At 39.7% G+C, this 23,773-nt stretch overlaps 1 protein-coding gene across 1 annotated transcript in view; it reads left to right on the top strand.

Annotated features, from left to right (window-relative positions):
* Window positions 1-13,738, top strand: part of ZDHHC21 (zinc finger, DHHC-type containing 21) — a 38,875-nt gene extending 25,137 nt beyond the window's left edge. Inside the window, exons 7-8 of the mRNA XM_015425414.1 lie at window positions 12,989-13,032; window positions 13,445-13,738. Of these exons, the coding sequence (XP_015280900.1) occupies window positions 12,989-13,032; window positions 13,445-13,577 (177 nt within the window). The 3' untranslated portion in view covers window positions 13,578-13,738. The remainder of the gene's footprint in view (window positions 1-12,988; window positions 13,033-13,444) is intronic.
* The last annotated feature ends 10,035 nt before the right edge of the window (window positions 13,739-23,773 follow it).

Here is a 23,773-nt window from a genome sequence, read left to right as displayed (position 1 = left end):
GCCTGTCAAAGGTCACTGAAAATCCACATACCTTCATTGTTATGTGCTGAGAATATTTTACATATCTTTTTTCATTCATATTACAACATTTTCTATTGCCATGCCAAACAGATAAATACAATGAATTATATAGAAAAAGATTAAATTATAATAAACATATTGAGCATTTAATTGGGAACAACTGAAGTGCACAGGAGCTTTCTATAGACTCAGACTTTGTTTCCGCCCGCAACCCACCTGTGTGCACACATGACAAGAAACTTGAGTCCTTTGTGCATCTCTCATATCTCCTCACCTTGGAACAGAGATCTGTGGTCAATCTTCTGCACGTTCTATACCCACACGGAACTAGATCATGCTCATAGGCTGTGGCTCAGTGGTAGAGCATTTGGTTGCTGTGCAGAAAGTCCCAGGTTCAATCCCCAGCATATCTAATGAAGAGGATCAGGTTGTAGATGATATGAAAGACTTCTGGCTAAGACCATGAACTGCTGCCAGAAGTAGACAATACTGACCTTGATGGACGTAGGATCTGATTCAGTACAAAGCAGTTTCTGTGCCCATGTGTGCTGAATATATTACAGTTCACTCTGTGAAATTAATTAAAATATTTAAGAATAATTATGGATTATACAAACAAATATACAAACAAATAACGCTCTTCGACAGTTATTTTCCTCATTCAGTGTCCATTTGCTTAACTTAATACATGCTAGAATGAACTGTGGACCTAGAGGCCATGGGGCTCACTAAACACCTCAGATTTCATGGCTGAGCCGGGCAGTTTCACCTTTTCAACAAAAGGGATGTTTTATTTATTTATTTATTTTCAAATTTATGGCTCACCCTTCCCATGAATGGACTGAGGGCAGATCACAGCAATAGGCCATTTGGGAATGCAAACATAATAATAAATCGTTAATTAAAACATTAAAACAACATTTAAAAACAATCTGCACTGATACTGGTGCTGCTGGACCCTGAGTTTACTGAACCCAGGCTGCACACGAGGGGAAAGGGGGGTAACAGAGGCCTCTCTACTTAAGAAGGCAAACCCTCAAAGGCTGGGTTGCTGGCAGTGATTTACCAAACCCTACAAACCTGGTGGTTCAGTGGGGCAGGTGGGAAGGAAGCAGAAAGGAGGTGAGGAGAGCGATCTGCCCAAGAAAAATGCTCTGCTGGGCACCTCCAGGGAGGTTGTTAGGGCAGCCAGAATGGCAACAGAATTCTCATGGCAGTCCCTCATCTTGCCAGAGTTTGGATATCATTTTGTTTTCCTTTAACATTCTCTGCAGACAACAAGGCATATGCCACATGTTCTGTTGTGAGACCTTGATGAAGAATTTAGTTTCTTCACCCAAGCAACTGAAGGGTGATGAGAAAGGAAGAGGATGTAAGTGGAAGGATGGGGAACAAGGCCGGGAAATCAGGAAAAGGAGGGGGTTGATAGGAACAGAAGGGAGGTGGAATATCTAGGGAGCCAGTGTGGTGTAGTGGTTAGAGTGTTAGGCTTCTATCTGGCAGATCCAGTCTCAGCTTCCCACTCTGCCATAGAAGCTTGCTGGGTGACCTGTTGGCCCACTGCACCACTACAAAATCTTACCCAGCACCAGGGAGGGCTGAAGATTTGGGCAAGGGGGCAGAGATGCGGTGTGGCAGCACAGGCTGGAGGAGGAGATGTGGCGGGTGGCTACAGGGTTGGCCCAGTCATGGCAGTGGTGGGAGGGGCAGTGCCCTAGTGGCTGGCTTGACTCAGTGAGCAGCTGCCTGGAGGGTCTGGAGGGAAGTGCCTGCCCACTTAGCCCTGACAGGGTGATACCTGGCAATGTGTTGGACCCACTGATCAGCTGGCTGGCTGGGCCAGGAGGAGAGTGCTTCTATCCATCCAGCCAAGCATGGGTAGAGTGACTAGACTGGATGGAGGAGTCCTGAGCAGCATTGCCTTTTGTTGGAAAAATTTAGCAGAGTCCAACATAATGTGCAGCAGAAAAATAAAGCAGCCAGAGTCAGTGTGTTTCACTTATAAAAAAAAACTTTACTAGAAAATAAAGGGCAGGGTGACATTTGGAAGAAAAATAACAAAGGCACTCTATCTAAACTCCATCTTGTTCCCAAGTTAGTTCAAACTGTTGTGTTGGGTGAGAAAGTGAGACCAAAGGAAAGGAAGTTCCCCCCAAAGCCCCACCTTCTTGTGTATGTGACAACAAGCACATACCACCTTATCCTGAATTATTGATCAGCCAATAGTCATTGACAAACTAGCCTTATTATGAATGACACCGCCTCTTCCATGGCGGGAAGTATTGACTCCATGCTAACTAACAGTAGCATACATAATATACAATTTAACTCTTTCATAACCAAGGATTTGACACTTGCAAAACTCCAACACCTTTGCACCGGTGTGGGTGTGGCCCTGGATTTTGGGATGAGGGAGAAAAGAGGCCTCATGGGAGAAGCAAAGGGTTGGGGCTGAGACCAGTCCCTCAGAAAAGAGGCTAAGGACATGGCAGGGGAGGCAGCACAGACAGAAAGGGAGATTCATGCCTTGGGGCATGGGGTAGAAAAGACTCCCAAGGAACAGCACGCCTTGCTCCAGGAAGCTGCCAGAAAGGCTCAGGTCCTGTTATTTCTGAGTCTCAGAAGAAGGCTGGGTTGAGCCATCACAGACCTTCCCCCTTCAGTTGATTTGCTGTAACCTCGTCCTCCTGTAAATAAAAGAGCCCACTTAAGCAGCAACGCACTGTTGTGCAACTCCTGAAGGACCAACGTGGAGGGGCAATATGAAATACCTCTGCCTTCCATGGCTCTGGCAGTCAGTCATATACAGTCAGCCTAACTTACCTCACGGGGATGCTGTGAAGATACAACGGAAGAAAGGAGAACGTTGTAAGCTTCTTTTGTCCTGCCTGGGGAGAAAGGTGGGGTATAAAGGAACTAATAGATAAGTAGAGAGATGAGAAGGATGAAAGGGAACAAAAATATCTGGCAGAGGAAGGGAAAGTGAATGTTGTGCAGGAAATATTCGTATGGGGGCTGTGTGTGGGATGGGAGAGGAGAGGACTGGATAAGGCACAGCAGACAGGCTGTTGTAGGGAATGGGGTGAGGAACGATAAGGGATGAAGAGCAGGACATGGAAAGAATTAGGGAGATTCAGGGAGGATGGTGAAGTGATCATGTGGAGGGAGAAGGAGGAGGGAGTACTAAAGGGAACGGAAAGGCAAAGCAGGGGAAGATAGAGGGAGAAGGGAAAAAGACAACGTTTAGAGAGAGAATTCATGGGGAAGCCCTCTTATTTCCCATGTAAAGTATTATATTAGTATGAATATTTATCATGTTCCTTGCATTATTGTTAATCCATCATCTAGATGTGTGCTTTTCTTGTATACCCAAACCTAGATGGCTTGTTCATAAAGGCACAGTCCAATAATATCTCTTATTTTGCAATAACCATGAGAAAAAAATCATCATGTGCTGAACCTGTCCTATCTTTACTGATTCTCATTCTTCCCTTTCTTCCTTTCTCATTCTTCTCTTCCTTCTGTCTTTCTATGGAATACCCTCTCCTTTGAAGTTCTTTTGGTGCCTACTTTTATAGCATTTAGGTACCAGGATAAACAGTTATTTTACTCCCAGGTTTTTAAGTGTACTTTTTATTCCACCTTTGTACTGTTTTAAACTGCCCTTTTTACCCACTTAAGTTTTTATGAGATGTTTTATAGCCTGTGCTTTTATCAACTGATTTTATCAACTGTGATTTTATCAACTGAATGCTGGTTTTAATATCCACTGGGTGGTTTTATTGCTGGAGATAGTTTTTACTGAAGGATTTTTAATCTGTTGCATTTTGTATTGTTTTAAATAAGTGATTTTGGTTGTGTGCCTTGCTAGCCACCCTGAGCAGATTCTGGAGTGGTGGGATATAAGTAAAGAAAGAACTTCAGAACATCAAAATTCCTTCAGTGAGTAAGATTCTTCAGTCAGATCCTAGACTTTGAATAAATTCTAAGCCATATTTCTGTATACCAGACTCAGGACAAATCCAACACTTGCTAATTTTCATTTGTTCTTCTTGGCCACATATCCACATGGATGTCATAGTAGCAATCTGAGTTTTTGAAAGGGTAGGACAGAAATTCCTCCTCCTTTTTGCAAGACATCACCTAAATACAGAAATAGCCATATAGCAACAGGCAACGGGGTGACCATATAACTGGCATCTTGCAGAAAGGATGTCAAATGTTCAAAGATCATCACAAAATGCTCCTTTGCTTTCATATGATTTCAGGACTTTTGTTTTAAGACATTTTCAGAATAAGAATAATCTAGTTACAAAGTGCAGATATGACCAAGAAATTACTCAAGGGCGTCATTCTCTTCATCGAACCAGCCTTGAAGACAATCAACAAAAAATACGTATCATATAAATTAATACTTGGTAAATCTGTTCAGTCAAAGGAAGAACCTGGCAATAGATAAGGAAAAGTTCCTCTTAAAACAGACTCCAGTGGTCTGACCTTTTGACCAAATATACTATCTTTGCACTTAACAGAAACAATAACACAATATTCAGTTGCTTACCTTTGTCATTATTTTCCTGAATGACAGGTGAGTTTCTTATTTGCTCATGTACCCACTCAGATAATTTATTATTTTAAATGTCAAAAAGATTTTTGGTCTGAATATACCCCAAATCAACAACTACTGAAGTAATAGTTATTGTTATGGTTTAAGAAATCCAAATTTTTACTGTCGTTGAGTTCCTGTCAAGCTTTTTGGTTTTACTTACAAAATGATTTGTAAACCATCTTTATACTGTTCTTTTCTGATCTGAAGTTGGTTCTGGCATCACTCCATTAGAGCCAGTGATTGCCAGTGCTTCCCCCCTCCCTTTAAAAAATGTATCCTTTCACCAACATGAGCCAAACCTCCCACTGAGGGAGCAGACCAGAACATCCTCCAACTGTCATAGCAGTGAGAAGTTTCCAGAAACTTCCAAGTGCATTTGTTTCTGATTTTAGATACTTACAATTTAAAAATACTGTTACTAAAATGATTACTTCCTAACGTGCTTACTTTTATGACAGCTCTTATTCTGAGCGTGTCAGTGTATGTTTTTGACATTCATCTGTATTGAATTGAGATCCAGCATGGTGTAGTAGTCTGAATATTGGACAAGGCTCTAGCTGATGGATTTGAATCCTTGCTCTGCCATGGATGCTCACTGGTTGACTTTGAGCCAGTCATTCTCTTTCAGGGTAACCTACCCAACAAGGTGGTTGCTGTGAGGATAAAGTGGGAGGGGCGACAAAGTTGTTGGGTGCCCACCGGGGAGAAAAGGGGGGTATAAATAGAATGGTGTTTAATATGAATATAAAGAATTATATTCAACATTATTTACTATTTTTATTTATTTAGGGTATTTCTATACTGCCTCTTCAGTGTCCTGCTCAAGGTGGATTACAATTAAAATCTCCACAATATTAAAAACAAGCTATTAAAAACAAATACAAGCCTAAGCAGTGTTACATGCTTCTAAGACCATGGACTTCAGTGAATTTAGAACAGAGTAACTCTTCTTGAGATTACACTGTGATTCACCTTCCTTCATATAATCTAACAACCTGAAGTATGATTCAGGTGGGTAGCCATGTTGGTCTGAAGCAACAGAACAAAGTTTGTGTCCAGTGGCTCATTTAAGACCAACAAAATTTTATTCAGCCTATAAGCTTTTGTGTGCAAGCACATTTCTTCAGAAGTATCTGCAGAAGTGCGTGCACACAAAAGCTTACACCTCGAACCTGAAGTATGTAAGTGATACTTCTAATATAAGCAACAAACATGTACTTAAAATCCCAGGTTATATAATCACTCTGAGATTTCTGTAGCATATCTTAGTTCAAATTTATTCAGTATATAGTATGTCTTGCTGTTTGCCTTGTCAGTAGTTTTGGAGACTGCAAGTGTCCTGAGAGAACATGTTTTTGTTACAAAACTCTGTATGGGGTTGTTATTTGGTTGGACACTTGTCTGGAGCACTTGAGTACTTCCTCCTCTCTACAAATGGAAAATCCAGCTTTCCAGTGGCTGCTGGAAGGTAACAGGATAATCACTTAAGCAATGATCCTCTGATGTCATTGTGGGAGGCCAGTAAAAGCGGATTATCTGTGACCCAGATAAAATAATTAGAAATTACTTGGACACTTACAAATAACTGATCTACTAATCTCATTTCCAAAGTTAAAAAAGGTCTGTCTCTCAACATAACACTACCAGATGTTTCAGTTGAACTGCATCCTTTGAAGAGACTAATCTGAAGCCTAATTTTAAGGATTACCTTTGGTTGTTTTTTATTTAAAATTCTAAACAGGATGCATTTTCATTTTTCCATATGTTCTTCCAAATGATTAACAGAGTTAAAGGATTTTTTAAAAAAAAGATTTTTAGCTCAGTCCCCAACATGTCACTTAATGAAAGACAAAACATATTACACAGGTGACATATTTCCCTGTTTGTACTGTTTACAATATAATTTGAGTTTCTCCATCTGCTGACATATTTCTCAGTACATTCTTATACTTTTGTTTAATGGGTACTTTCAAATATCCTTGTCTAAGCTTGCATTGACATTATTAATTCGATTAATGTTACAAGGGCTTCCTGTTAATTACATTTCTAAAAACTATACGATGTTGTGATGTTGTTAAACATAGATGATGACCAGTTGAGTAGGATGACAGAGAATTTCTTTGTTTTCTGTAGTGTTTTGTGAAGGAAAATAACTATAACCAACAAATTTTGAAAGTCCTTATTTATATTGCACTATTCTTATATATTTTCACTCATTCTTAATACAGTGCAATGTTTTAATCCCTCTTATGTTTTACACTTCCCTTGTGGAGATTGGTCATTTTGTTGTATTTTTTTAAATGAAAGCAAAATTGGCTAAACATTTGGAGTTCTTTATCAACTACTGTAAAAATAAAATATAAATTATTTAAATTGGAAGCAAAGGTTCAACATTTGAGACACAGAGCAAGATAACTTTGCAAATTTTATATTGAAGTGAATGAGAATTTTGCAGTTGCAGTTTACACAGGTGTTGTAACATTTTGTTCTGCACACAGAGGTTCTTTCTTTGCAACAGGTGCCGTATCCATGTTAATGGGAGGACCAGTTTTGCATGCACAAGTTTGGTGCTTCCACTGTAATGAACAGGACAGCCTTCACACCGAGGAGTTTCATATGTACATGATGTTGTTATAAGCAGGGCTTTTTTTGTAGAAAAAGCCCAGCAGGAACTCATTCGCATAATAGGCCACACCCAACAGCAGAAATGCATTAGCATATTAGGGCACACCCTCATGCCTTCCCTTGGCTTGCCCGGGTGCCCTGCGGCTGTGGGGAGCCCGGGCAAGCCCCCCCCCTTGAGGGGAAGTGAAGGCAATTTAAACTGCTTTTCCTTGGCTTGCCCGGGCACCCTGCGACTGCAGGGAGCCTGGGCAAGCCAGCCCTTGGAGAGGCTGAGGAAGGCACGGGGAAGCATTTAAATGCCACCCCGATCCTTCCAGAAGCCCCCCTGGCCCACCTGCCTTGGAGTCGCCAGGAAGGGTCACTCTCCAGGCCTTCCCTCTGTAGCCACGCACTCAGAGGTTTTGGCTGTAGTGGGCGTGGCCAACTCTGAAGCCAGCCGGAACTCCGTTCCTGTGCGTTCCTGCCCAAAAATAGCCCTGGTTATAAGATTGCAGTGTTTAGTTTTGGGGTATGGGAAATTCTATCCAAGCTGCTAATGTAAGACACACTGTAGTTCATATAGTCATACTGGGCTGGATACAGGCTAAATTTCCCACTAATGGAAGTGGTGGGGTAATTTCCACTAGTTCTCTCTTACTGTAGCAGACTCCCCAGTCTACTTCTCATGCTGTTCCTAAGGCTTTCCTGTCCCCCAGAGCAGCCTTTCAGGGAGATTGGCGGGCCGCAGGGGGGTGGGCAGGAAAGTTCTGTTCCTCTGACAAAAGTGCCTTGCATGAGCAGAAAACTTAGGCTGGATCCAACTCACTCGCTTCAACTGAAGATTTTAGCATCTTCAAATAGCCTGATTTTGAAAAAGCTCTCTTGCTACGTCTCATTTTCTTTACTCATACTTGCATTTACTGAATATTTTAGGTCCTGGACTGTCATTTTCTTTATTAGTCTTCGTGGTAGCATGGTATAATTATAAAGTTAAATATATGTCACAAATAGTGTTTATCTTATTGATTTAAAATATTTTTATGCCATCTTTCTACCCAGTCAGGATCTACAAGGCAACAAATATGAAAATATTTATACAAAATAATTAAAAAGCTATTGTATACTTTGTGACTCAGATAACAAAAATTTTTAAGTGGAAATTGTGAAGGATGCTGATAAAACAAAGTGATTGTGGAGGTGTGTAATCTTAAAAATCCCAACCCTAATATATTACAGTATTACCTGCTCTGTTTTATCTAATATGCCCTGACCTGGATAACCCAGGCTAGCCTGATCTCAGAAGCTAAGCAGGGTGGGCCTTGGCCAGTGTTTGCATGGGAGACCACCAAGGAGGCCCAGGGACGTGGCACAGAAGCAGGCAGTGGCAAAGCCACCTGCAAATGTCTCTTGGCTTGAGAACCCCATTGGGGGTCACCATAAGTCGGCTGCTGCTTGATGGCAAACGAACAAACAAACATACCACAGCAAACATTTTCACGTAGAAACATTGGCTCACAAATGTATGCTTTTGTAATCTGAAATGCTTTTTATCTCAACAAATAAGTATCTTATTCTCTTATTATAATTAAGTAAAATATTTTAATCATATTTTTAATCGGATAATCTATTAAGTACTGTTTTGATTAGTTTAATAATGAGGGCTTTACTTGTGTTTTTTCCTTCAAACATGCTGGAAATGTAATCAAAGGCAATATTAATCCTTGTAATTAAGCTTTAGAAAAACAGCAATCACAATCAGGTTGGGATGTCAGTATTCTTCTAAGGCAATCGTTGTCTGTACCTGCGTATATGAAACTAGAAAATGATTGTGCCATCTTTGGTTTTGTGTGGGAGTCTGGTATTAGATTGGCCCTTTGTCATTATTTAACAGTGATAGGGCCTGTCTTGCCTCTGATGGTGTTTTTCATGCTATTCTTCTCTGATCATCTTTTTGAATAAAGTTATTCCCAGCATTTACACGTTTCATTTGTATCTTGCTTCGTCACAGAAGATTTGAACGATTTGACAACTTACAAATTTTTCATTGGAAGTAATGGGAAATCAGATATTGAGGGCTGATGGTTTTACAAATTAAACTGACAACCAAAATTGTATCCTAACCTTGGAAGAGAACTGATGTGGTCTCTTCCATATGTAGAAAACTTTGCTAAAATCTGCTGGCTAGGTACTTCAAATGTACCTAACATGCCCTTTGAGTAAAATTTCAATTTCAAATGGCATGCATATGACATCACTGTAGTTTAGAAGATATATTTATATTTGTTACTTAAATCTCAAACACAGCCAACATTTTCAGACGGGTAACTGTTAGTCTGCAGAAGGAGAGCAAGACCTGGATAGCCCTGGCAAGCCTGAACTCCTTGGAGTCGCAGTAGTCATGTGGAGCTCCTGCATGAGCAGAAGCTTCTGTGGCCTTAGTATCTGAGGCAGTGCTCATGAGCCCCACACAGTGATATGCAAGCTCAGATGTGCCAAAAGCTTTACAAGGGAGGATGCCATGCAAATATCAGTCAATGCCATGCTGGGCATTCTTTGTGTGTGTGTCTAGAAGTCATGGTTGACTTCTGGCGACCCCTAGTGGGGCCCGGATGTTGCCTGCCTCTGCATCCCAGCCCTGGTATTCCTTGGAAGTACTTGCCAGGGTCGGCCCTGCTTAGCTTCTGAGATCTGATGAGATCAGGCTTGCCTGGGCTATCCAAGTCAGGGCTCTTACTGGGCACTCTTAATAGAACTGCTTAATAACTACTTCTTAACTGGTTGATGTGCAATTGGTTATTCTTCACATTTCACTTGCACACTCATAGGTTGTTTAATGTAGAGTTTTCCCAGTAAAGCTTGTTGAATTTTGAAGCATTTACCTGTCCAGTACTTTTTAAGTTCACTTGGACTGTTTAGCCAGTTCTAGGGCATTCACAGATTTTAGCTTACTGCTGATACATCTGTAAACAACATCACTGTATTAAAAAGAACAGAGCACTAACAGAAAGCTGCTGCTTCCAACAAAAGCTTATAGCCTGGCAATTCGCTTGCTGTCTGCCGCAGAGTAAAGCTATCGGCCCGTGTATCCATTATCTTGGAAGGTTCTTCTAATTTGCCTTTCTCACTCATGTTTTTGAGTCCATGTAAAAACAGTGGTTGCCGTTGTCAGTTGCATGCTACCCGATCCATTAGTTAATAAAGATCCCCTGATAAACATATAACCTCCTTACTTCTGCCAAGTAGTCAGTATACATTGAATCAGAACACACACTCTTGTTTAATTTGCTTGTTAGTGTTCCAGTGATGTTTATTAATTTTTGAAGATGTTTCTCAGCCATGCCATTTCAAGCTGTGATCTCTTCAGATGTACTGAGTTAAGCAGGGTCATTCTGGGTCAGTATTTAGACACAAGGCTACTAGTGAAAGTTTAACTCAGAGGAGATACTATTGGTGATTCAGAAAGTGAAACATTTCCCTGTGAATCAATCAGTAATTGTTGCCAGGACTGCCCTGTACCGTTGGCAGAGGTGTAAAATAAATATGTAACATGGGCCTTGCCCATATGAGCCTTCTGTCCTTGGCTGCCTGCAAGAAAAACAGAGATAAGCATCTATGCAATGGACCCTTCTGCTCTGTTGAAAAATTACATTATTCCTACTTGTATTTCCCATCCTCTAGCTGTATTATTGGTTCCACATGGAGTATAGTGCATAGCTGGGTAAATTAATTTTGGGGGAAGGCTTTCAAACAGCCCTGTGTGTAAGCAGAAGGCACTTTCACATGCATGGGGGAGGGAAGGTGTGGTGCTTTTCTTCTATCACATCTTTCAGTGCACCATTGCATGTCTGCCATGGAATGCTCCCCAATCCTCAGGAGCAGCTTGGGATGGGGTGTGAATGTGGACAGAAAGGGTCCCAGTAGGAACAAGCCTGGGGAAAGTCCTGGTGCATGTGCAGTTTGGTGTAGTGGTTAAGTGCGCGGACTCTAATCTGGGAGAACCGGGTTTGATTCCCCACTCCTCCACTTGCACCTGCTGGATGACCTTGGGCAAGCCATAGTTCTGATAAGAGCTGTCCTTGAAAAAGAGCAGTTTCTGTCAGAGTTCTCTCAGCCCCACCTACCTCACAGGGTGTCTGTTGTGGGGAGGGGAAGGGAAAGGAGTTTGTAAGCTGCTCTGAGACTCCCTTGGGTAGTGAAGGGTGGGGTATAAATCCAATCTCTTCTCTTCTCTCAGTATTCCACCTGTGGCCATTTGGATCCTGGCCTTGGGTAGTTTGATAGATTTTTATAAAATCGGTGTGAAGAAATGTTACCCTTCAAATCCCTTAGATTCAGTATAAGTAACAAAGCAAAAAAAGTTTCAGAGTACATGCCTCAACAATTGCAAGCCTGCTCAAATGGTGTTTCTCTGCTAGAAAATCTGAGAAAAGGATTTCTGATTCACAGGAGTTGCAGAAAAAGTGAGCACAGTAGAAAATATGCCTCTAAACCTCCCTTACTACCTTTGTATCAGGTATAGAGTACATTGTTGATGGGCATCCTTGGCTGTTCTTGGCTTCTGAGATATAACGTAGGACAAGAAGATGGTAGGCATAATAGCTGAAGTGAGCTTTTTTATTAGGGATGAAAATAATTTAAATTGGGTGGATTGAAGCAAAAGATGGAGGTTCCACTTTTGCCACTTTCTTATGGGTACTTTGGACCAGCCAATGTCAACTTACTGTCACCCCTGACATTTACATATTATATAAAGACTACTAAAACTAGAGCAAACCCAATGCAAAGTGTGTGCTTGCTGCCTTGCATTGGAATTCATTAGGCATTTATATCTAATTAATTGTAGAAAGTAAGGGAACACTGACAAGAGAAGATGAGTGGCAAAATCTTGGCATTTCAGCCCTTTTGGCATTGCCATAAAGATTTTTCCCCAGGGATTTGCACTTTAGAAAATATCTCCTTTTTGCAGCTGCAAGTGCCAAATGGTTGGGACCCAGCAATAGGTAAAGGGAATGGGGGGGTTAGCAAATCATTGATGCTAATGGTAGTGGAAGATGAAATACAAATGGATGGGAGATCTGTGTGGAACTGGTGTTTTAGAAGAGAGATCTGAATCCTTTCACAAATTACTGTTTTTATTTTTAACTGGGGTCTCAGGAAACAAGTTGTGAGATCTCTTCTGTTATCAGCAGTTGGCCCGCTAAGTTCCTTAGGTTGCTTTGATGCTCTTTTCGCAAGATAATTTCTGTGAGTTCACTTGTACATGAAAGCAGATTCAGATTCACCCATCTGCTTGGCAGGCATAACTTGTGAGCAAGGCACACGCTTGTTTTCATGGGTTTAGCTGCCAGCACTATTACATCTTCAAAAATCAGTGGCTTCCTTTCTTGCTCTAGCTATGGTGTTCAGCTGAAATAGCTATATTTTAAATATCAAGTAGACTTTTGATGGTCAAATTGTTCAAGATAAAAGAAAGGCATTATTGCCATAATAGAGGTGGGCTGAATGTTCCAGTATCATAAAATTTTACAGTATACCAAGCTTGGCCAGCATAGCAGTTCATGTTATTAAAGTAGGTCTATATTTTAATGATTGTTTTGCATCTTTTTTAATGTTTAGAAACAGTTCTAAATATTAAAATCATATCCAGCAATAAGAGTATGTTGTGAGTGAGTATGGGGATTTATACAGAACGATTTTTCCCCGACGGTCATCAGTGAAGGGGGCATTGAGTAATTTTCCTTTTCTCTATAACAGGACACTACAAGTATAGAAAAACTGGCAAACTGTTGTGAAGAAATGTAAGTATCTCTGCTTGGGTTTTGCAAAGGCAGAGATGTATAGGAGGAAGAAGCTAAGCTTTGCATGCCTAATTTTATTGTGATTCCTGTAGCCATTGACTGCAAGATTATTCTGTCCCATCTAGAGCCATAAAAACTAGCCTTAGAATTTTATCCAGTTTTGTTGGCACTGTGTTGACCATGAGGATCATCTAAGCTTTAAGGCTGCCTTCAGTAGATACAGATGCTTTCCGTGCTTCTGATAGTTAAGTCTCAGCTGCATGCGATAGTGAAAAGGAAACTGTGCTTGTGGTGGCTGGGATGCAATTCATCAGAGTCGAGTAATGGATCCCCAGCCAACCCTGTATTGTTCTGGTTGACTGAAGTGCACCATGGGAGTGCTGTCTTTCACTAATAATGCTGTCGTCTGTAGATCGAGACCGCGAAAGCCATGGCAGCAGACCTTCTCAGAAGTTTTTGGCACTCGCTGGAAGATCCTGTGGTTTATTCCTTTCAGGCAAAGACAACCACTGCGAGTTCCCTACCACTTTGCCAATCACGTCTAAACAGATGGATGGTGGGCACAGATGGGTCCTCCATGCTGGAAGTGTGTTGCAGGTTTTGTGATAATAGAACTATGACAGTCCTCAAGTCAATTAAAATCTACCCACCAATCTTAGACATCACAATGTGCCCCAGGCTTTATTTTAATAATAATGATCTTGATTCCGTTGTGGGATTAATGGACATTTCTCTGTTTACTTTTAAAGTGTACTTACTTTCAAATAGCTTTTCAGAGAAATTACTTTAGTATTTGAGGTTAATAACCAACGCAGTGATTGATGTACAAATGTTATGAAATTTTTGATTTGATACTGGATAATAATGTTTTGGTAGAAACACTGGCATTTACACTGTCAAATAGGTTTGAAAAGTGTCTTGTCTGCCTTGAATTTTTTATTCTTTTTAAAAATCAATAATACTTTAATCAGCTAATCTGATTTAAAATCCTCTATGCCTTCCTTTATTTACGATGCATGATATTAATTGAGCAGTTTATCACTTGAAATATGACATTTTAATGATGGGTTTTTTAAAAAAATCAAGGGGAATTTTTTGTCTTATGTCCTCATTTTTATAAAAGTATGTTTTTATTGTTCTTGTGTGAAAACAGAAACAACAAAAACCAAGCGGTTTGAGTGGATATCCTAAAAGGGGGAAAAAGTATTGCTATATAGGTGTTCCTTCCCTTCTCTTTGTAAATTTAATAATTCAACTATAGTCTTAAGTGGTATATGTCTCTTAAAATGCATACTTTTTAAAAAGAGTGTGATCCAGCTAAAGTTAAGCACTTTGAAACCCAGTAATTCCAGTGTGAGAGTTAAAAACACCTGTGGAAAGCTGCAGTGTTTACTACCTGGTGAGTAGTAAGACCCACTGAATGCAGCAAGACATATTTCTGAGTATAATAGAATAGGACTGGGATGCAGATTATTTCCACCAAAATCGGTTATACTTGAAATCTCTTAACTTTGGCTGGATCATGCCTAAAGTTTTCACTATCACTGTAATGTATCTGGTATACAAAATAATGTGTTGTCTCTATAATAATGCTTCTTGTTTTGTATAGTCACTCCTAGAAATATTTAAAATTTAAATTCCAGGTGTTTATATAATGGGTAATATATGTGGGAGATATTTTTTAAAATAGTATTTATATAGTGAATATGGATGTTGATAATAAGCATTAGCTACCATGTACAAGACCGTTCTAAGTGATACATTCAGGACGTTACTGAAAGTGAGAAGAAGCTGGCATGCCCGCATGATTTAATATCAGAGCTTGTCAAATGGTAAACTGAAACTTAAATCTGGGATGGTTTTGATCAGTTATTTGTATAGAAGTGTGAATCTTTCCCAAACTCTAGCAAGATCTCTCAGTTCAAGGTATGTGTGCTATTCAGAGTACCTACTTAGAGAGCAAACCACAGAGCATCTGACCAGTGACCCATTTTTATGAGTCGCTGCGCAAGAACAGCAGCTCACATAATCAGATGGTAATTGGTCAGTGCCGATGCAAGGACAGTGTGGCACAGCCCCAGTTTTCTCAGTGGCACAGAAAGCAACTCTGTCTGTGGAATCTATGTTTGTGCTGGCACTTGCCCCTTCCTTGGTTTTATACAGCTGGTTCCCTCAAGTGCTGAAGTACAGCACTAGGCAGGAAGTGTGGGGTTGCCTCATTCCCCACTAGTTCTTAAGCATCCTATGAACTGGATCGGTGTAATAGTTTGAGTGTCATAGTAGGACCTGGAACACCTGGTTTCATATCCCCATTCAGCCAAGAAGCTCACTGAGTGACCTTAGGTCAATCTCTCTCTCTTTCCTCAACTTTACTCCTCTCACAAGGTTGTTTTGAGGTTAAATGGGAGAGAGGAACTCTTTATACTGCCCTGAGCTTCTTCTTTTTTGTGTGTGTGGTTAAATTATGTATACTGTATACTGCCCTGAGCTTCTTGGAGGAATGATAGGATAAAAACATGATAGATTTTGTGCCTACAAGAGCCACATGTGCCAGTCATAAATAACACTGGGGCTGGTAATGTTAAGGTATGAGCAAAGCTAATTATTCTGTTCATATGCTAGATCTGTATTTAGGGCTGAGTGAAACATGCTTCTTCTCTGGACAAAGCATTCATCTGTACAGCACTCTATCCTGTTGTTACCACATATAAAAGGTGCCTATCTGAGCACTGGCTTGTGTGTGTGTAGCATTTGTACAGATCCAGCAATCTGTGACCCATGCTGTGCCGGCATGCAAATACTACGTGCATGTAAAAGGGAACATGAAGTAAGTTGCCCAAACCTATGCTTTGCCCACAGATAACATCACTTTTAGCTTGTGCCTTAGTTACAGTGGTTCATGTCATTCATATAGGCTGTGCAAGAAACCCAAATCTATAATCATCGGCTTGCCTAAAACCTGCTTTATTATACAGAACTATGGAATTTGGACAGTCAGCATATTCATCACAAGGCATCTAGTCTGTCTTTTTTCCTCACTAACCCAACTAAAGCATCATCAGTCAGGTGTTTAATTTATCTATATAGCTATCAATTATGGTCATTAGCAAATAGTTTCCAGACAGGAAGAGCCTACACTTACAAGTGCTGATTGGGCAATGATCAGTGCTTTGCATCTATGTATGTTCCACCCCCTTCTTTCAAACACTGGAATTGGTATTTCTACATGCTACACCATCATGATGATTTTGACATCGTTAGGAATTAATGTCAATGAGCATCAGATTCACATCCTGAGCCTCCTCCCTGCCCTTGTGCTTTCCAATCCCCTCCTACGATTTATGGTTATAGGCAACTATAGTCTTCATTACCTGTGAACTGGGCAGGCCATGGTATGTTAGTTTAGTAGGAATGACAAACTGTGAAATGCTGAAAACCAGGAAATACAGGAGGGAGGTGGAGTTCACACGGGAAAGGATAGAGAAGAAGGGAAAGGAAGGCATTCAGAAGCCAGAGCCTGCCTTGTAATGCCAAATGATGGTTCGGTGTTGCATGTGACCCACGACTTTGTGATTCCATTATTTAGTTCATGTCTTGCAGTGCCGTTCTCCTGGTATCAAGAATTTTTTATACTTGGTGCAACATGGATAAAATGGGACTTTTAGAAAACCATTGGATTGCTTTATGCAACTCGGTTAGGCAAAGTGATAAGGGTACTAGTCGTCTGGAGGTCATGGAAGTTGTTAGGGTTTTTTGGACCCAATCAGCATACATGGTTTTCTTTCAAGAGTACATAGTTGTTTCATTTGTTTTTGGCTGGAATTTCTTGTGACAATCAACAACAAAGAGTACAGCACACAGCAAAAAAATAGCAAGGGACAACAAGAAAGAACTGTGAGCTGAATCACCGGCAAAAGGAAATCCAAAAGGAGACTTCAACAAAGTGAAATGCACGTGTAATCAGAAATGAATCTATACATTTAATCCATCATTGGAAAATACGGAAGTTCATAGGATCCATAGAAGGAAAAAAACAAAGTCCAGAGTAGATATCCAACACTTTTCCTAGGTAGTATGCAGTGTTTCAGACTTCTGGTTCTTCCTCAGGAACAAAGAACTATAGAAGTATAAAATACAATAATGCTTTTTAAAACAATATTACTTATTAACCATATTTCACAAAATTGATCCCAACAGTACAAAATCCATATTATTATCACTGTTGCACAGAGTCTCATTGAATCTTACCAACATTAGGAAGTCTCATTGCAATTTCTTTACAGGACAATACTATTCAGTTTCTCTGTAAAAGAGAATGCCTCCTTAGAATTAAGAATATTTTAAAAAGCACAATATATGGACCACAAAACCACCAATATATACTCGCTTATGGGCCAGGTCTCCAATAGAATGTATATAATGTGCCTCTCTTCGTATAAGTGTTTTCTGTATATACATTCTATTAGAACTCTTCAACCAAAAGGATTAAACTCTGAATTAGATTTATCATGTTTTTTGTGATTGAGATATCTTAGACCAGTCTCTAGTAATTTCATTACCTGGTTGGCAACTTCAATATTTGTAACTGAGGTTCCTGAAGGGATGTGTAGGTGCTGCTGACTTAAACCCATACAATAAACCCAGGAGGGTACGTCATTTGGAAGATCATCACAAGTTGGCTACTTTCAATACTATAGCAACTTTATCTTGTTATAACCAGTTTAGATGCATATAACAGGCTTATTTGGCTTGATTCCTCCAGGAATTTTTTACCTGGAGATAGCAACTTCAGTTACTTTAGTATAAATGCAATAAGGGTTTCTGCAACTTTAAAATTCAGCAATACTACCAGCTGCACTCAAAGTAGATTGATAAAGCAGTCCTAGTAGGCTGGATACTCTGAGGCATGTTTGGTCCTATTTGCATAGAAGCAACCTTGAGAGGTGCATATTAAAGCTTAGGAGACCTGGCCCATAAGTGAGTATATATTGGTGGTTTTGTGGTCCATATATTGGGCTTCACTTTGTTGAAGTCTCCTTTTGGATTTTCTTTTGCCGGTAATTGAGCTCACAGTTGTTTCTTGTTGTCCCTTGCTAGAATTTCTTGTGAACCTGGTTTTAGAACCTCATTTAACACATTTTCTTTGTAAGGGTCAATGTTCATCACTAATATTTATTTTAAATTCCAAAATGCAGAACAGTGATAGCACTTGAAGTTCAACTGCCATCATATGAACTGTTTACTGCTTTCTCGTTAATTGCCTGGTGCATCCTTTGCGATGCTGTAGGTGAGGTGAATTAAATGTTGTCAATACATGTCTTTTGCAAGCTTAGTAATTCTCCTGAAAGTTGTGACATGCTGTAAGAGTTTGAGATCTCCTTCTGTTGTTCCCTAAGTGCCCTCTCTTGGCTGACTTATGTAATGACAACTACATTCCATCATACAGTAAAAGTGCTGTTCTGGTTTCAGACAAGATTCACTGTTTCTTATTCCCTTTTCTCCTGAATCCAGTCCTCTGGATTCTCCTGCTAACCCTTTTCGTATGTGAGTATGCACATGGAATATTTGTGTCACAGAAAAAATTCTAATAAAACAATGATCTACTGGTTTCTGTGTGACCAGGAAGAAATAGACACTTGCTCTGACATTCATTTAGTGTTTTTATAATGTATGGTTTTTGTGGTGTTTCCAAAATACTTTTGTTGGAAATTCACCACACTGAGAGCCAATGTGGTGCAGTGATTAGATTTTTGGATTTGGATTAGGGAGATCTGGGTTCAAATTCTGACTTGCCACAAAACCTTGACCTAATCACTCTTTCTTGGTATAACCTACTTCAAAGGATTATTGTGAAGATAAAATGCAGGAAGGAAGAACCATGTGTGCTTCCCTGAGTTCTCTGGAGGAATGCTGGGGTAAAAACTTACTAAATAAATAACATTATCAGATTACCTAACTAGGGTGATGTGGAAGAAATTATAGGAGGTAGAAGTGTATATAAAAATACTGGAAATGTCAGGGTAGTAGTTATTTGCATCTGTGATATCATATGCTCAAACTTTCACACATGGGATAAATATTCAATAATATCAAGCTCTTGTCAGTTCTCAGGCTGGTAACCTATCGGTTCTGAGTATATAGTTGACTATTCTTAACAGAACTGCAAAGAAGTTTCAATTAAAACAAAATTCAAAATGTCAGTACAATGTGGTTGCATTTATTTATTTATTTTTAAAAACCAATACTTTATCTGAGTCTCATTTTAAACCTCCATGTATATTAGGTGGGAAGAATGTGGGAATCAGATAATCAAAGTATAGTTTTTTAAAAAGCTTTCACAACTGGGGAAAAAAATCTGTTCTGTGACATTACTCTCTTTCCTATTGATAGCTAGTACTGTGGATTCTCCTCCTATCTACTAAAGCCTCATACTTAAATCCTATGCTTTTCCTGGTGGATATGAAAGATAACATTAGGATAATAAATTGAGAGATTAGTTAGACCTAAATGTGTTTTAATATGACTACGGCAGCTGTTTACTTTTCTACCATACTCTACATCTGTTCTTTTTATTTATAATCTCTTAATTTTTTGATATCTGAATTTTTAAGTGCATAATATTCATGAAATGCTAAGCAGCATTAACCTCACTGAAAATAAGCAAAATGCTTAGATTTGGCACCTAAAACCCATTAATATATGTTCTAGGCAGAAATTGTTTATCTTATCATTAGAAAAATATTTTAACGTATTTTATTTATTATTCTTTCTCTAAAGTAATGGCTTTAGGTAATTATCAGCAATATAGGTTTATTGATGTTTATGGCAAGTGACGTCTTTAAATCGTCTGTTCTCTGAGTGACTTAATAGATCACTGCAGCATTTAAGCCAGTGCTTTCTCTAGATACTGTGCAAGTCCACTATACAAATACTATACAAAGATCTTGGTGTAAATGAGTTTTTCCATGAAAAATGATGGCATTGATCTTGTGTTTTTCACAGTGGACCGGACATACTGCTGTGGGAGAGGGTGGGGGGTCACTGCCAGACCTTTGGTACTGATTAGTGATTGAAGTCTTGTTAGTGGCGGTCATGTCCTGACCTGGATAGCCCAGGCTAGCCCAATCTTATCAGATCTTGGCTGCTAAGCAGGTTCAGCCCAGGTTGGATGGGAGACCACCAAGGAAGTCTGAGGTCTTGACACAGAGGTAGGTAATGATAAACTTCTCCTGAATATCTCTTGCCTTGAAAACCTCAGGAGGTTGCCTCAAGTCAACTGCGACTTGATGGCAAAACAAAACACCAAAGCAAACATTTTCGTATAGAGACATTGGCTCACAAATTGATGCTTTTGTATTATAAAACACTTTTAATCTCAACAAATAAGAATCTTAAGCAGGCAATGGCAAACCACCTGTTTGTCTCTTGGCTTGAAAACCCTACAGAATTGCCATAAGTTGGCAGTGACTTGAGAGTACTTTTGACCACCAGTTTGTAAAATGAAGGAGTATGGGTAGGCTGGCCTGCGAAGTCCTCAGCAACCCAGAGGGTTGTTCATTTTATTTTATTTTATTGCAAAATGGCATAACCACTTGCCCTCTAGTATACCAAGGCCTGAATCAATGATGGGATGTGGACCATCCCACATGTATCACAGCCTAACAGGCAGGCTGCTGGGTTGCAGATCTCTTTGTGCATCTGTGTGCAAGGCAAGCCAAATTATTTTTCACCCAGAGAGCTTATTAGGGCAGACATGAAGCAGCTCCTACCTAGGTTCCAGTGTAGTTGGTATGTATAGAACGCCCCCCCCACACACACACACCCTGTACTTTGCACAGCCTAGTCCAACCTATTGTAATCCTTTGTTAACTTTACTGCATCAATGTGGCAAACAGCCCTTGCCTTCTGAGTTTTTCTGCATTATAATGTACATCAGAGGTGTCAAACTCATTTGTTACGAGGGCCAGATCTGACATAAATGTCACTTTGTCGGCCGGGACATGTGTGCCATAAAACGTAATGTCAGTTACTGGAAACAGAAACTGTATAAAGCAACTGGTAAGCTCTGAACTGATGTATCCTCACGGGAAGGTCCGATGGGCTGGGAGGGGGGTGCAGAGAAAAACCCACATAGGTGGACTGGAGAGGCAGCAGTGCAGTACGGGGCAGATGCTCCCACAGTGCTTGACTGCTGCAGATAAGGTTATTTTGCCATGCTGAAGCTACAATAGAGTGGCTCCCCCCAGCATTCCCTCTTTTGCATCAGTTGCTTGCGGGCTGCATAAGAGCTCTTAATGGGCTGGTTCCGGCCCTCAGGCCTTATGTTTGACACCTCTGATGCACATTTTAATGCTGAAATGAGAAATGCATTATAATGTACATTGAACCACAATCCAATTTATAAATGCTGGCTAAAGTTTATGTGTGACTGAACTTGCAAGATGAAATTAGAATCCAGCTATGAACAGAGATGCAGAAATGGTTGTGCCCTTTTTAACCATCATTGGGCATAGTGAAAATAACTCTTTAATGTTTCTAATGAATAACATGGGACATAGTTAAAATAGAAACAGCATCTCAGTCTTTGAAAGAGTTTGATGTTCTGACCTTTGTGATTAGAGTGCTGTCACTGAAGAAGAGTTAATCCACTCGGGTACAGTCTATGGGTTGGATCCAGACTAAATTTTCCAAAGGCAGAATGGAACTTTTCTCCCACTGCAGCCTGTTGATCTCCATGAAATGCTGCTCCTGGGGGGTAGAAGACCCCAAGGAATTAGTTTGTGGGGGGTGACAATGGGAATTGCCGGTTTAGTCTGGATCCAGCTGTATCTCTATGACCACTGTTTCCATTCACATCCCTACTATTTGAATGGCATTTTGGTGAGAATTTCACCAAAGAATTAATAGTGTGTGAGTTTTTATCAGTTTGGGAGATTTATATGACAGCATACATATCCTTTGTAAAACTGGATTTGCCATATCAATGTCAATATTTACATTTCTGTATCTTGTAAGCCTGGTTAGTTTTCTGTGTGTATTTTTAAATTTTGAACTTCTCTTGAATTTTTAATGAGTAAACAGCTGTAGCACTTCAAGTGCCACTCCCACTAAGTCATGATGCAGTGCCTGGGGAAGCTGAGCAGAGCCAGCCAGAGAAATACTTTCTCTTGTCCCATAAATATAGTTGGTGTACTTTTGCAAAGGCTCCATATATTAAAATTATTCTAATGTTGCATTTAGGATATTAATTTTGTCTTCTTGTATTATCCTAAGGCACTGATGGTAGATCCTTTGTGGAACACAGAAATTGAGTGTTAGGCAGCAAAATCTTAATGTTGTTAGGAGTTGTTGTGGAGGACTGTGTATTCAAACTTGAGCCACTGACATATTGTACGTGCAGCCTGATCCTGTGCATGGTTTCTCAGAAATAATCAGTTCTGTGCTGTTTGCTTCCTGTAATGCATGCACTGTATCCTTAGACTGTTGCCTTTATATAGGAATAACAGCTACCTACCTCACATGTCTGTAGTGAGACAGGTAAGATTAGGATTACAAAGCAATTTACATAACAAAAGTGCTGTGTAATTATTAAAATCTTTAATTTGGTCAGCTCATGGGAATTCAATGGGAGCAGGAAAATTGGCCATGAAAGGGATATGTCTGGGATGCTGTGGATTTCTTCTGACAGTCTAATTGATGATGCTGTTGATTCTGTTAGCTCCTTATGTATAGCAAAACGTGCAAAAATGGTGGTTAGTAAAAAAAAGAAAAGAATCCTGTGGTTTTCTGAAGTATATTTTAGAGGCCTCTCCCCATGTAGGAATTTTTAATATAGGAAATCAGATTGACACTTCCTGCATTAGTAATATTTATTTCAATTGCTATGGATCAACAAAAACACTAGTGACACTATTAAAGCAAACTCTGCTTAATGGCAATAATTTGCTGGCAGGTAAAGTCAAAACAATTGTAATATTTGGCTTTTAAATTAATGTGATAATCTGAAACTAATTTGAAACTTTCATTTTTGTCCCCAAGATTTGTCTACCTATGAAATGCAGCAAATTTGGAATCAGTATTACAGTTCAAGCTGAAATAATTAAAACAATATAATTGTATAAGGAGTAACACAAAGCTAAACATTTTGGGTATAGTCCAGTTTAATTAAAAACACTGGGAGTTTGGCCATTGCCTTAAATGACATTTGAACTGTGTCTTTTGGGTTTAAAGGGCAGGCTACTTTGAACAGGCTACTTAAACTTGTAATTAATCCCATTACGTTTGATATCCAGTGCTCAGGTTTGTGTGAGTCCCATTGGCCTCAGAGAGAACTGCTTCCCACTAAACATGGCTAGGATGTGGCTGTAATTTGAAGTAAGCCACCACATGCTTTCCATGCATCTATTTGTCTGTTTTTAAACCTAGCAGTTCTCAAGCAGCTCTTTAGCCTTTATATTCTCTTTGAAAACTAGATGTAAATAAAATTGTAATTGTACAGGATAGACAGAAAAACTATCAAGAACGAATGACATAATTCCCCATGTAAATTTAGGAAATGGTGGATTTACAGGTGAGGACTGATTCCAGTAATTTTTCCTTGTGTGTACAAGAGCTGCGTTCTCTAGCATGACAAATCCAAAGCTTAAGTGCAATAGCTAGAATTTCCTGACAAGCAGCTCTCTAAACAAAATGTGTATTCTTATGAGTTAGTGTTTGCTGAATTTGAGATGACCCAGTATTT

Source organism: Gekko japonicus, unplaced genomic scaffold (genome assembly GCF_001447785.1).
Source record: "Gekko japonicus isolate JY-2015 unplaced genomic scaffold, Gekko_japonicus_V1.1 scaffold191, whole genome shotgun sequence".
Classification (NCBI taxonomy): Eukaryota; Metazoa; Chordata; class Lepidosauria; order Squamata; family Gekkonidae; genus Gekko; species Gekko japonicus.
Note: the sequence above shows the minus strand (reverse complement) of the source record. Positions and strands in the feature narration are given on the sequence as shown.